Source organism: Bison bison, unplaced genomic scaffold (genome assembly GCF_000754665.1).
Source record: "Bison bison bison isolate TAMUID 2011002044 unplaced genomic scaffold, Bison_UMD1.0 scf7180017847495, whole genome shotgun sequence".
In the NCBI taxonomy this organism is placed as follows: Eukaryota; Metazoa; Chordata; class Mammalia; order Artiodactyla; family Bovidae; genus Bison; species Bison bison.
Genome location: NW_011478068.1, coordinates 24,565 through 36,824, shown reverse-complemented (window position 1 = coordinate 36,824; position 12,260 = coordinate 24,565). Strand labels below are relative to the sequence as shown.

The 12,260-nt window shown below is 37.5% G+C and overlaps 1 protein-coding gene across 1 annotated transcript in view; it reads left to right on the top strand.

Annotated features, from left to right (window-relative positions):
- Window positions 1–10,196, top strand: part of BIRC3 (baculoviral IAP repeat containing 3) — a 17,252-nt gene extending 7,056 nt beyond the window's left edge. Inside the window, exons 5-9 of the mRNA XM_010843415.1 lie at window positions 1,539–1,587; window positions 4,095–4,337; window positions 8,832–9,086; window positions 9,356–9,397; window positions 9,511–10,196. Of these exons, the coding sequence (XP_010841717.1) occupies window positions 1,539–1,587; window positions 4,095–4,337; window positions 8,832–9,086; window positions 9,356–9,397; window positions 9,511–9,704 (783 nt within the window). The 3' untranslated portion in view covers window positions 9,705–10,196. The remainder of the gene's footprint in view (window positions 1–1,538; window positions 1,588–4,094; window positions 4,338–8,831; window positions 9,087–9,355; window positions 9,398–9,510) is intronic.
- Window positions 10,197–12,260: the final 2,064 nt, after the last annotated feature.

Below are 12,260 nucleotides of genomic sequence, written 5' to 3'. Positions count from 1 at the left end.
CTGGGTCAGCTCTTCGCATCAGGTGGCCAAAGTATTGGAGTTTCAGCTTCAACATCAGTCCTTCCAATGAACACCCAGGACTGATCTTCTTTAGGATGGACTGGTTGGATCTCCTTGCAGTCCAAGGGACTCTCAAGAGTCTTCTCCAACACCATAGTTCAAAAGCATCAATTCTTCGGTGCTCAGCTTTCTTCCCAGTCCAACTCTCACATCCACACATGACCACTGGAAAAACCATAGCCTTGACTAGATGGACCTTTGTTGGCAAAGTAATGTCTCTGCTTTTGAATATGCTATCTAGGTTGGTCATAACTTTCCTTCCAAGTAGTAAGTGTCTTTTAATTTCATGGCTACAATCACCATCTGCAGTGATTTTGGAACCCCCCAAAATAAAGTCTGACACTGTTTCCTCTGTTTCTCCATCTATTTGCCATGAAGTGATGGGACCGGATGCCATAATCTTAGTTTTCTGAATATTGAGCTTTAAGTCAACTTTTTCACTCTACTCTTTCACTTTCATCTTTAGTTCTTCACTTTCTGCCATAAGAGTGGTGTCATCTGAGTACCTGAGGTTATTGATATTTCTCCTGGCAGTCTTAATTCCAGCTTGTGCTTCACCCAGCCCAGCGTTTCTCATGATGTACTCTGCATAGAAGTTAAATAAGCAGGGTGACAATATACAGCCTTGACGTACTCCTTTCCCAGTTTGGAACCAGTCTGTTGTTCTATGTCCAGTTCTAACTGTTGCTTCCTGACCTGCATATAGGTTTCTCAAGAGGCAGGTCAGGTGGTCTGATATTCCCATCTCCTTCAGAAGTTTCCACAGTTTATTGTGATCCACACAGTCAAAGGCATTGGCATAGTCAATAAATAGTAGCGAGTGCTATTCTTTGGATAACAGCAGATCCAAAATTAGAAACCTTCTGAAAAATAGTATTTAAGTTGTGTTTCTGAATATTACTCTAATAAAGTTGTAATAAATTGAATTACTTGAGGAAAAAATTGACTAGGTAGTAGCATTTAAGTTACACTCTATATCACCATGATGATGAGCTGTACTATATAAATTTTTCTTAAAAGGATTTGAGGAAGATAATTGTATTGCTCTTTCTAATCTTCCCAGAAAAGCAAATAAGAACTTATAGAATAGCTTGAGGGTCAAACACTTCCTAGCCATGGTCAATGGAACTAATATTCGATCCAGCTTATCCCAAAGAAACACCCAGAAAATGGAAGATCTTTGGGATAATAGGTAAACAATGATTGTCTTGTAGATCACTGAAAAGGTATAACCCTTTTTGTGCCTTAATGAAAATGCGTTTTATTTGTTAAGACATACACACATGTGAAGAAATTCTTAGTAGTTTATGGCCTACAGAATTGCTGTTGAATGTAAATAAAATTCTACTTTTGACATAAAAAACCATGTTCCCAATAAACAAGTCAGTATGCAATAAATTGAACAAGTCTCTTGATTAATTTTTATTGCAATAATAAGATGAAATTTACATTTTAATTTATGTACATTTTTTTTGTAGCTGTTATCTACTTCAGACAATCCAGAAGATGAAAATACAGAGTCACCAAGTATGTATACTAATAATAACTGCTACATTTAAATATTAGGATCATTTGATACTGTTAAGATTGAAAGCTGATAATTACATAATATACATTTATGTTATGATTTATAATTTACAATGAATTTTCAAATACACTTGATATTTTTCAAACCTTAGTGCATATCATAATTGCCTGAGGAACTCCAAAAATATAGATTTCTAGTCTCACTTTAACCCTACTGAATTGAATCGTAGTATCTAAAAGTGGGGCTTGACTGTCTCTAGTTTTAACAAACTGCATACATCCAGTTTTCAGACCAGGGTGGGAACAGATACACTATGGCATAAGATTGCATACATATTATTTCTATGAAATGGAGAGTAGAAAATAATATTCCCATTTTTTTCAATAAGGACTTGGAGGCTCAGAGAGGTTAAGTGACCTATTACCTTAACCTAAAAGGTGATAGAGCCAATATTTGAATAAGCCCTTCTTTATTATCTAGTGTTCAATTCAATTCAATAAATATTTGTTGTGCTTCTGCTGTCCTGAGAAACAAAGAACAGAATAAATGTAACACCTGTTCTCATGAGCTGCTAGTCTGAGGGATACAGGAAAATGCACAGATAGGATAATGGTGCAGAAAATAAAGTGGGCTCAGAGAGCACATATGGAACATTAGTCCAGACTTGGAGGATCAGAAAAGCCTTTCCAGAAGAAGTATTTGTCTTAGCACAGAAGCAAACAGAAGAACAAAAGTTAACCAAATAACAAACGGAGGAAAAGAATATTCTCAGCAGAGAAAACAGCACGTGAAAGACTTAAGTGACAAAGGAGAACAAGCAAATTAGAAGAACTGAACAAACTTCTGTATGGATAGAAGTAGGATTTGTGAAGAGATAAATGAATGAAGCAGGCTGGCTTAACAGTAGTTAGCACAATAGGCAGAATTTGAACCAGCAGCTGTCAGTTTGTGACTTCTGGGCTAGAAGACAATTGAGTAAGTGGCCAGTGGTGAGGCTGAAGGGGTTAGGGTCCAGACTGTGTAAGATCTTATAAGGTACAATTGAATGTTACCTTAAAGGCAAAGGAATTGTTGATGGAATTTATGGAAATTCAGATTTATGTTTTTAAAAAGGCATTCTGATTACAATACTGAGAATAAATTAGATAGGAACAGTGTTGTAGAAGGCCACTGCAGGAATAGAGATGAGTGATGACAGTTGGCCTATTTCACAATTATATAAAACATATTTAATTTAGAAAGCTCATTTGTTCATTCAACTTGGGGAAAAAGAATCTCAATACTGGTTGGGATGATCCACCAGCACCGACATTCTATTTCTTTCTCCCACTTATAGTTATGCCAGATAATGGATATTTTGTATCTGAATACAATGTTCCATGTTCCTATTTTAGTGACTGAATATGTATACCATTATTTTAAATTTACGAAAGGTAGTACAAAAATAGTACCTGCATATTTTCTGGGCCTTATATTTTGGATATTGTAATAAATAGACATTTCTCCAAAGAAGACATACAGATGGCTAACAAACACATGAAAAGATGCTCAACATCACTCATTATCAGAGAAATGCAAATCAAAACCACTATGAGGTACCATTTCACGCCAGTCAGAATGGCTGCTATACAGAAGTCTACAAGCAATAAATGCTGGAGAGGGTGTGGAGAAAAGGGAACTCTCTTACACTGTTGGTGGGAATGCAAACTAGTACAGCCACTATGGAGAACAGTGTGGAGATTCCTTAAAAAACTGGAAATAGAACTGCCTTATGATCCAGCAATCCCACTGCTGGGCATACACACTGAGGAAACCAGAAGGGAAAGAGACACGTGTAGCCCAATGTTCATCGCAGCACTGTTTATAATAGCCAGGACATGGAAGCAACCTAGATGCCCATCAGCAGATGAATGGAGAAGAAAGCTGTGGTACATATACACAATGGAGTATTACTCAGCCATTAAAAAGAATACATTTGAATCAGTTCTAATGAGGTGGATGAAACTGGAACCTATTATACAGAGTGAAGTAAGCCAGAAAGAAAAACACCAATACAGTATACTAACGCATATATATGGAATTTAGAAAGATGGTAACAATAACCCTGTGTACGAGACAGCAAAAGAGACACTGATGTATAGATCAGTCTTATGGACTCTGTGGGAGAGGGAGAGGGTGGGGAGATTTGGGAGAATGACATTGAAACATGTATAATATCATGTATGAAATGAGTCACCAGTCCAGGTTCGATGCACAATACTGGATGCTTGGGGCTGGTGCACTGGGACGACCCAGAGGGAGGGTATGGGGAGGGAGGAGGGAGGAGGGTTCAGGATGGGGAACACAGGTATACCTGTGGCAGATTCATTTCGATATTTGGCAAAACTAATACAATATTGTAAAGTTTAAAAATAAAATTTAAAAAAAATAAAGAAAGAAAAATAAATCACAATTTAGAAAATATACAAACTCTCCCATAATGTGTTAAATTCCTTATTTTGTATAGTTATTCATTTTGGACCTGGAGAAAACCATTCAGAAGATTCAGTCATGATGAATACACCTGTGGTTAAAGCTGCTTTGGAAATGGGCTTTAGTAGAAGGCTGGTAAAGCAGACTGTTCAGAGTAAAATCCTAATGACTGGAGAGAATTATAAAACCATCAGTGATCTTGTATTAGATTTACTTAATGCAGAAGATGAAATAAGGGAAGAGGAGAAAGAAAGAGCAACTGAGGAAAAAGAATCAGGTACACATATTTATTTACAGTCTCTATTTCCATAAGGATGCCACTGTATATTATTGAAAATATACTCATTAATCCAATTGGATTTTATGTTCAGTCTTCTACATTTGAATTCTGAAAACTTTCTTCACATTAAACTATATTTGATTGCTTATTAGTAAATTGAAATCGTATATATTGAGTGAAAGCAAATTTTCCTGCCTTTGCTTAATTTCTGTGTTTACTCTGAATAATTGATTGTGTATATAATTATTCATGGCACATTAAAAAAAATTTTTTTTTTTTTTTAAATTTTTGGCTGCAGTTGGGTCTTCCTTGCTGCACGTGGGCTTCTCTAGTTGTGCTGCCTGGCTTATTGTTGCAGTGCCTTCTCCGGTTGTGGAGCATGGACTCTGTGGACTCGAGCTTCAGCAGTTGCAGCTCTCAAGCTTTAGAGCGCATGCTTAGTAGTTGTGGTGTACAGGCTTAGTTGCTCCTTGGCACGTTCAGTCTTCCCAGACCAGGGATTCAACCAGTGTCCTCTGCATTACAAGGTGGATTCTTAACCACTGGACCACCAGGGAAGCCCATGGCACATTTTTGATCTCGGACTAGTTGCTCACTCCTCTTCGCTGTAAATTGGGGTGGGATCAGGGACAACTATTAATAGTAGCATAACAGTGTGTCTCAACCTGTGACTATAAAGTAATATACAAATTATCATTAAGTTTCCTATTTGCTCACACAAGATATGAGTTCCCCTTTGGAATGTCTTTCTATTATTTAAAAGAGTGCTGGGATACTGTTTCACGTTCTCTCAAGACAAGTTGCCTGTGACCTTCCATGCTAGCCATGTCATCTTGTTAGCTCTGCTCTGTTGCCCTTCAGAAAACTCTCTCCTCTCAGCATGTTCATTCTCATCTGGTTGCCCTGCTTCCATCATCACTTTGGCCTGGACAAAGAGAAATGTTGATCCCTCCTTGGCCACTCTTTCTCAAGCATGGACCAGATCCAAGAGTCCTTTCAACACAGCTGAAAACAGACTACAACTGTTAACAAGCTCTTATTGGAGATTTAGGGATCACGGAAGGACATTATATCACACATGGCAATTGACAGCCATAACTGTATGTGTGCTCTCTTGGTGCTCCTAAACCCATCCTCATGAATCTCTCTACCTAGCTCCTGATTGATCTCTGTGTAGCTCTGACCAGTTTACACAAATGACTAGGAAAGTCCCAAGCAAGGCTCAGTTCAGTTCAGTTCAGTCACTTAGTCATTTCCAACTCTTTGCGACCCCATGGACTGCAGCATGCCAGGCTTCCCTGTCCTTCACCAACTCCCGGAGCTTACTCAAACTCAATTCCATTGAGTTAGTGATGCCATCCACCCATCTCATCCTCTGTCGTCCCCTTCTCCTCCCACCTTCAATCTTTCCCAGCATCAGGGTCCTTTCAGATGAGTCAGTTCTTCTCATCAGGTGGCCAAAGGATTGGAGTTTCAGCTTCAGCATCAGTCCTTCCAATAAATATTCAGGACTGACTTCCTTTAGGATGGACTGGTTGGATCTCCTTGCAGTCCAAGGGACTCTCAAGAGTCTTCTCCAACACCACAGTTCAAAAGCATCAGTTCTTCGGCGCTCAGCTTATAGTCCAACTCTCACATCCATACATGACGACTGGAAAAACCATAGGTTTGACTAGACGGACCTTTGTTGGCACAGTAATGTCAGCTTTTTAATATGCTGGCTAGGTTGGTCATAGCTTTTCTTCCAAGGAGCAAGCATCTTTTAATTTCATGGCTGCAATCACCATCTGCAGTGATTTTGGAGCCCCCCAAAATAAAGTCTGTCGCTCTTTCTATTGTTTCCCCATCTATTTGTCATGAAGTGATGGGACCAGATGCCATGATCTTAGTTTCCTGAATGTTGAGTTTTAAGCCACCTTTTTCACTCTCCTTTCACTTTCGTCAAAAGGCTCTTTAGTTCTTCACTTTCTGCCATAAGGGTGGTGTCATCTGCATATCTGAGGTTATGGATATTTCTCCCAGCAATCTTGATTCCAGCTTGTGCTTCATCCAGTCCAGCATTTCTCATGATGTACTCTGCATATAAGTTAAATAAGCAGGGTGACAATATACAGCCTTGACATACTCCTTTCCCAGTTTGGACCCAATCTGTTGTTCCATGTCCAGTTCTAACTGTTGCTTCTTGACCTGTGTACAGATTTCTCAGGAGGCCCCCAAATAGCCACAAAGCCCAGAATGAGAAAGGTTTGCACCCCTTCCCTTGTCCATGGCCATCTGAGACCTCTTTCTTCCCAGGATAGTTGACTGTGAGATTGTCCACTCCATTCCTGGATAAATCTACCCCTGGCCAACCCAGACTGACATATCAGATCATGATGATACAGCATCCTCTATTTACCAAAGTGTGACTTACTTATTCAGTTGTACATGTCACCAATACAGCATATAGTCCAAGTTTGCCCAGCCTTGCCAAGTTCTTTTTCATTTTAAAGGGAAGATAAGACTGCGTGTCCTTCCTGTAGTTGTCACATTCTTACCACTGGTTGTCAGTGAACAACTGCTTAAAGAAGAGAACACTCATCTCCATAACTGTTTAAAAACTCTTTGAAGTCTAAAGCCATCCAGCTATAAAATACTTATTTTTCTTCAAAAAAAAAGAAATCAATGGTTTCCAGAGATAACTCCAAGTCAACAAATGGTATAAGATAACTTTCATGTGTCTGCACAGTCTGTGCCCAAGAAATATTTTTTGAATGACAATTAAAATTCTTACATTTGTGTTACTAATTAATTTCTAGTTTCCGAGAATGGTAGGTGGGTGATTTCTTTACAAATGTGCACTTAAAGAGGCAACTTAGGATATTTTTTTCCAGAATAAAAGAATAGTATGTTTCAAAGGTGTATTCAAGTCTTTACTTTCTTATAAGCTATAATATAGCCTATGACTTTGAAGTGAGACTATTTTCCTCAGTCAGTAGCAGTCTAATTTTGGAAATCTTAAGAATTTCAGAGAACTTATTAGTTTAAGTAAAATGTAATTAGAAAAATAAAAAACTTTAAAGTGGATATACTTCAATATAAAATTATACTTTTAATTTTCTAATATATCGCTACTTCTTTATAATAAATTACTTAACAATATGGTAAATTCTGATTCTTCCATCCCTCTGCTGTAATCTACTTCAAATTTCTTTGTTCCAACTGCTCTTTAAATTGCCTAACCCTGATCGTTCATTTGTTCAGCAGGTATGTGTGAAACATTGACTTTTTACCCAGACACTGTTCTGTTCGTTTTCTCTTTTATTTTCAGAGCTTCAATCCTCTTTGAAATGCGTATCTTGAGCCTGGACCATCTGACTAGGCACTAGTTAAATGGTGTTCCTTGTTAAATGGTTTTATTCACGTTCCTATTTGATAGAGTCAGAGTTTCTAAAATATATCAATCATCTCCACTCAAATAGTCTTTCTTTAGACAACTCAACTTCTCTTTTTATTTTATAGTAAAGCTTAATGGATCATGGTAAAACTATATGATAGTTAATTAACAAACCTAGATTCATAAGTCATATTCCATAAAGATAATGCAATTGCAGAGTTTCAAATATAAAATATTTTACTAGTAGATACAAAATCTAGATTTTTAAGGAGAATATAGTGATCCTATAGCACAGGAAGGTGTGACAAGTAGGATTTCTTTTTCAAAATGTTGTTAGTGCCTTTTCCCCGTTGTTATAAAATATTGAGCTAATGGTGATACCATGTATAATTTGGGGAAATAATAATTAAATGGAATTTTAAAGAAGTTTTATGGGTGACTGATAATTTAAGAAAAAAATCTGTCATTTTTAATTCTCTTGATTTTGCCTTTTCCACTTGGACTAGATTGGATTGAAATTTCAATTTCATTTGGCTCTAAGGTTTATTTGGTTAAAGGATTAGCAATATTGCAGAATTGTTGAAAGCAGAGATTATGACACCAAATTGCCTCAGTTTGACTTTTGCTAGTTTTATGTACTTTAGCAGTTTACTTACCTCATTATGCCTCTGTTTTCTTATCTACTAAATAAGGACACTAGTGAAAGTGAAAGTCGCTGAGTCCTGTCTGACTCTTTGCAACTCCATGGACTATATAGTCCATGGAATTCTTCAGGCCAGAATACTGGAGTGGGTATCTGTTCCCTTCTCCAGGGGATCTTCCCAACCCAGGAATCAAACCAGGGTCTTCTGCATTGCAGGCAGATTCTTTACTGACTGAGCTGGGCTGTTGTAAAGATGAAATAAGTTAATACATGTGAAGTGCCTACCACAGTGCTCAGCATTAGTTCTTATTATAAATAGAGTTATTTTCTACTTTGGTACTGCCAAGCTAGCAATCAACTTCAGTGCTGATACTGAATTATGGTTGTTTTCATTCAGTTATATGTGTATATGTGGAAGGAAGTTTGCAGACAGAGTTTGAATGTGATTATGTTTGTGTTCTTTTCTATAAAGATGACCTGTCATTAATCCGGAAGAATAGAATGGCACTTTTTCAACATCTGACTTGTGTGCTTCCAATTCTGGATAGTCTCCTAACTGCCAGGGTGATTAGTGAACAAGAACATGATGTTATTAAACAGAAAACACAAACATCTTTACAAGCAAGAGAACTGATTGATACTATTTTAGTGAAAGGAAATTTTGCAGCCACCATATTCAAAAACTCTCTACAAGAAATTGATCCCATGTTATACAAGCGTTTATTTGGTGAGTGCTGAAAAATTACTTTTGAAACTTTCTAGGTCAATTGAAAAATATGCTCATATTAATAATTTGTGATTATGGAAAATAATTCAACCTAATTTGTAAACTAATACTTGTACAAAAAGATAGAAGGCTTTTGTTGCCTTGACATTTTGAAAATTATTTATAGTGTTTGGGCAGAGTCCAAACTGTTAGTTTAAAAATATATATTCTGTGACTAAATATTGTTAACCTTATTTGTAATAGTAATGCTTTTGCTTTTGCTCCCTTAGTGCAACAAGACATAAAATACATTCCTACAGAAAATGTTTCAGGTAAAATATTAATGATTTAAACCAGAAGAAAACATTGTTTTTTATTTTCTTGGCTTTTCATTGGAGGAGAAGCAGCAAATTGCCTTTTATTAACATTTTTTCTCTCTTCTTAGATTTACCAATGGAAGAACAGTTGAGGAGACTGCAAGAAGAAAGAACATGTAAAGTGTGTATGGACAAAGAAGTGTCCATAGTGTTTATTCCTTGTGGTCATCTAGTAGTTTGCAAAGACTGTGCCCCTTCTCTAAGAAAATGCCCTATTTGTAGAGGTACAATCAAGGGTACAGTTCGTACATTTCTTTCGTGAAGAAGATCTAAAACTCTGTCTAAACTTATACTAGAATTAATGGATGAAATGTATTATAATTTTAACTTTGATAGTGTTTTGGTTTCTTTAAGATTTTTTTATTTATTTGCAACTCAGAAGATTTTGTTTTATATAAATATATTTATATAAATATACCTCTAAAATATGAACATGAATATTTTATATAGCAGGGAATGATGGGCTTTTGTTCTTATGAACAAAATATAGGGATAGCACTATAAGCACAATACTAAATTAAAATTTCAGCATTATTGAAATTGTAAGTGATGGAAAATTTAAGCTTTTGAACTGACCTTTCTGAATTTTGCATATTTTTGAGTTGTATTAAGGATCAGGAACACAGATTCCTTTGCTTTTTCCATCAGTGTCCTATACATAGAAGGTCTTGATATTTGTTGAGTGACTTTTTTAGGACATAATGTTTTTGTAAAGAATTCTATGAGGAACATTTTAATAAAGCAATCAAAATTACTGTTGTTCTTGATACCTTCATTTCTATGATATCAGATAGTGTACTGACTCCCACACTCCTTCCGTACCTCCCTAAGACTTTTTGAATGTTGAACTCTGCTTTAGATCCCTTTCTGTAAGATGCTTCTTCATTTATACTTGTAGAGCACAGTGGTCAACCACAGCTGGCTTTAATCTATAGGATTTTATAGGATGTCTGAGTCAAAATCAAATATCCTCCCGTTAAATTTGTTTATTCATTTGTCTGTTGATTTATTCAGGAAGTCTCATGCCTGTCCTGCCTATCAGGAAAGGCCCCTAGTTTTATTCTCACCACTTTGGTATTAATTCTGGGATTTGAAAAGTACACTGATTAGCAGTGTTTGGAATGAACAGCTTGTAAGTCAATTTGTTCCGCTCTGCCAGTGCAGAAAGATTTCCTCCTTTGCATTACTTTTTGGTACTCAGCGTGTCCAATTCATAATTCTCTAGCCTTTGTTTCCTGTAGAGTTTTTAGGGCTTTAAAACCAGAAGTGAAGCTGTAGTTGGGAATAGTCTGGAGAGACAAGCAAAAAAGCCAATAATCTAAATTAGTTCTAAATGGCTGCTAGAGTTCCATAAAAAGAAAGCTTAGGAACCAAGTAAGAGGGGAGATTCCATCTCTTCAGGCTGTTGCTGGGAGGCTGCATGTGATGCCACTGATTTTGCCTCTTTGTTCGAATATTTAGTTGGCTAGCCACATGGTAACCACAGTGTCCTGCAGGGGTGCAAGGCTGAATCAGTTGGATTATTGCTTAGATGATTTGTGTTATTCAGTTGCTCAGTCGTGTCCAGCTCTTTGCGATCCCGTGGACTGCAGCACCGCAGGCTGACCTGTCCTTCACTGTCTCCTGCAGCTTGCTCAAACTCATGTCCACTGAGCTGGTGATGCCATTCAACCATCTCATCCTCTGTTGCCCCCTTCTCCTCTTGCCCTCACTCTTTCCCAGCATCAGGGTCTTTTCCAGTGAATCGGGTCTTTGCATCAGGTGGCCAAAGTATTGGAGCTTCAGCCTCAGCTTCAGTCCTTCCAGCGATTATTCAGGATTGATTTCCTTTAGGATTGACTGGTTTGATCTTGCAGTCCAAGGGACTCTCAAGAGTCTTCTCCAGCACTACAGTTCGAAAGCATCAAGTGTTCAGCCCTCAGCCTTCTTTATGGTCTAACTCAGCCTTTTAAGAGAAACATTTAGATAGTATATACCCTTCTGACAGCAACTATGTTTATATCTAGTTCTTATTGCATGCTACACTTAATATTTGAACTTGCCCATATCCACTGTGAAAGTCTTGTTCATTTCTCATTTTGGTAGTATATGTATAGCTAACATACCCAGATTATTTATTCAGATATTTTGTTATTACCCTGTTAGTCACTGTAGATAATAATAATGGTAGTTTCACTTTCAGATGCCATGTCAGGCATCAGGCATGTTTTTAGGTGCTTGACATTCATTCATTCATTTGATTCCCTCCATCTTCACCCCTCACCCAACCTGGCCTTACAATTCTTGTAACTGAGTAGATAATTTAAATCTCAATATACAATATATACTAAGTGTTATAATTCAGAATTTGCAGTGGGCTTAGTTTCTTATTTAGATTATGCTCATTGAACTTCCGTCCATTCTTTTTTTCATTTCCTTGTGTTACTTGGTACTATTAGCCTGTAAAATGCCTTTGTGATCATAGGCAATGTTATTCAACCATCTTTACCGTGTTTTGATGGCTTGCACATGATAGTAGACAGTGTGGATGTTTGCTGTGTAAGTTCTAGGCAAAACGATGGGTTGTTTAAGGGATTCACTGTAGAAGCAACACTGTTGCTAAGTCGCTTCAGTCGTGTCGGACTCTGTGCGACCCCATAGACGGCAGCCTACCAGGCTCCCCCGTCCCTGGGATTCTCCAGGCAAGAACACTGGAATGAGTTGCCATTTCCTTCTCCAGTGCATGAAAGTGAAAAGTGAAGTTGCTCAGTCATGTCCGACCCTCAGCGACCCCATGGACTACAGCCTTCCAGGCTCCTCCGTCCATGGGATTTTCCAG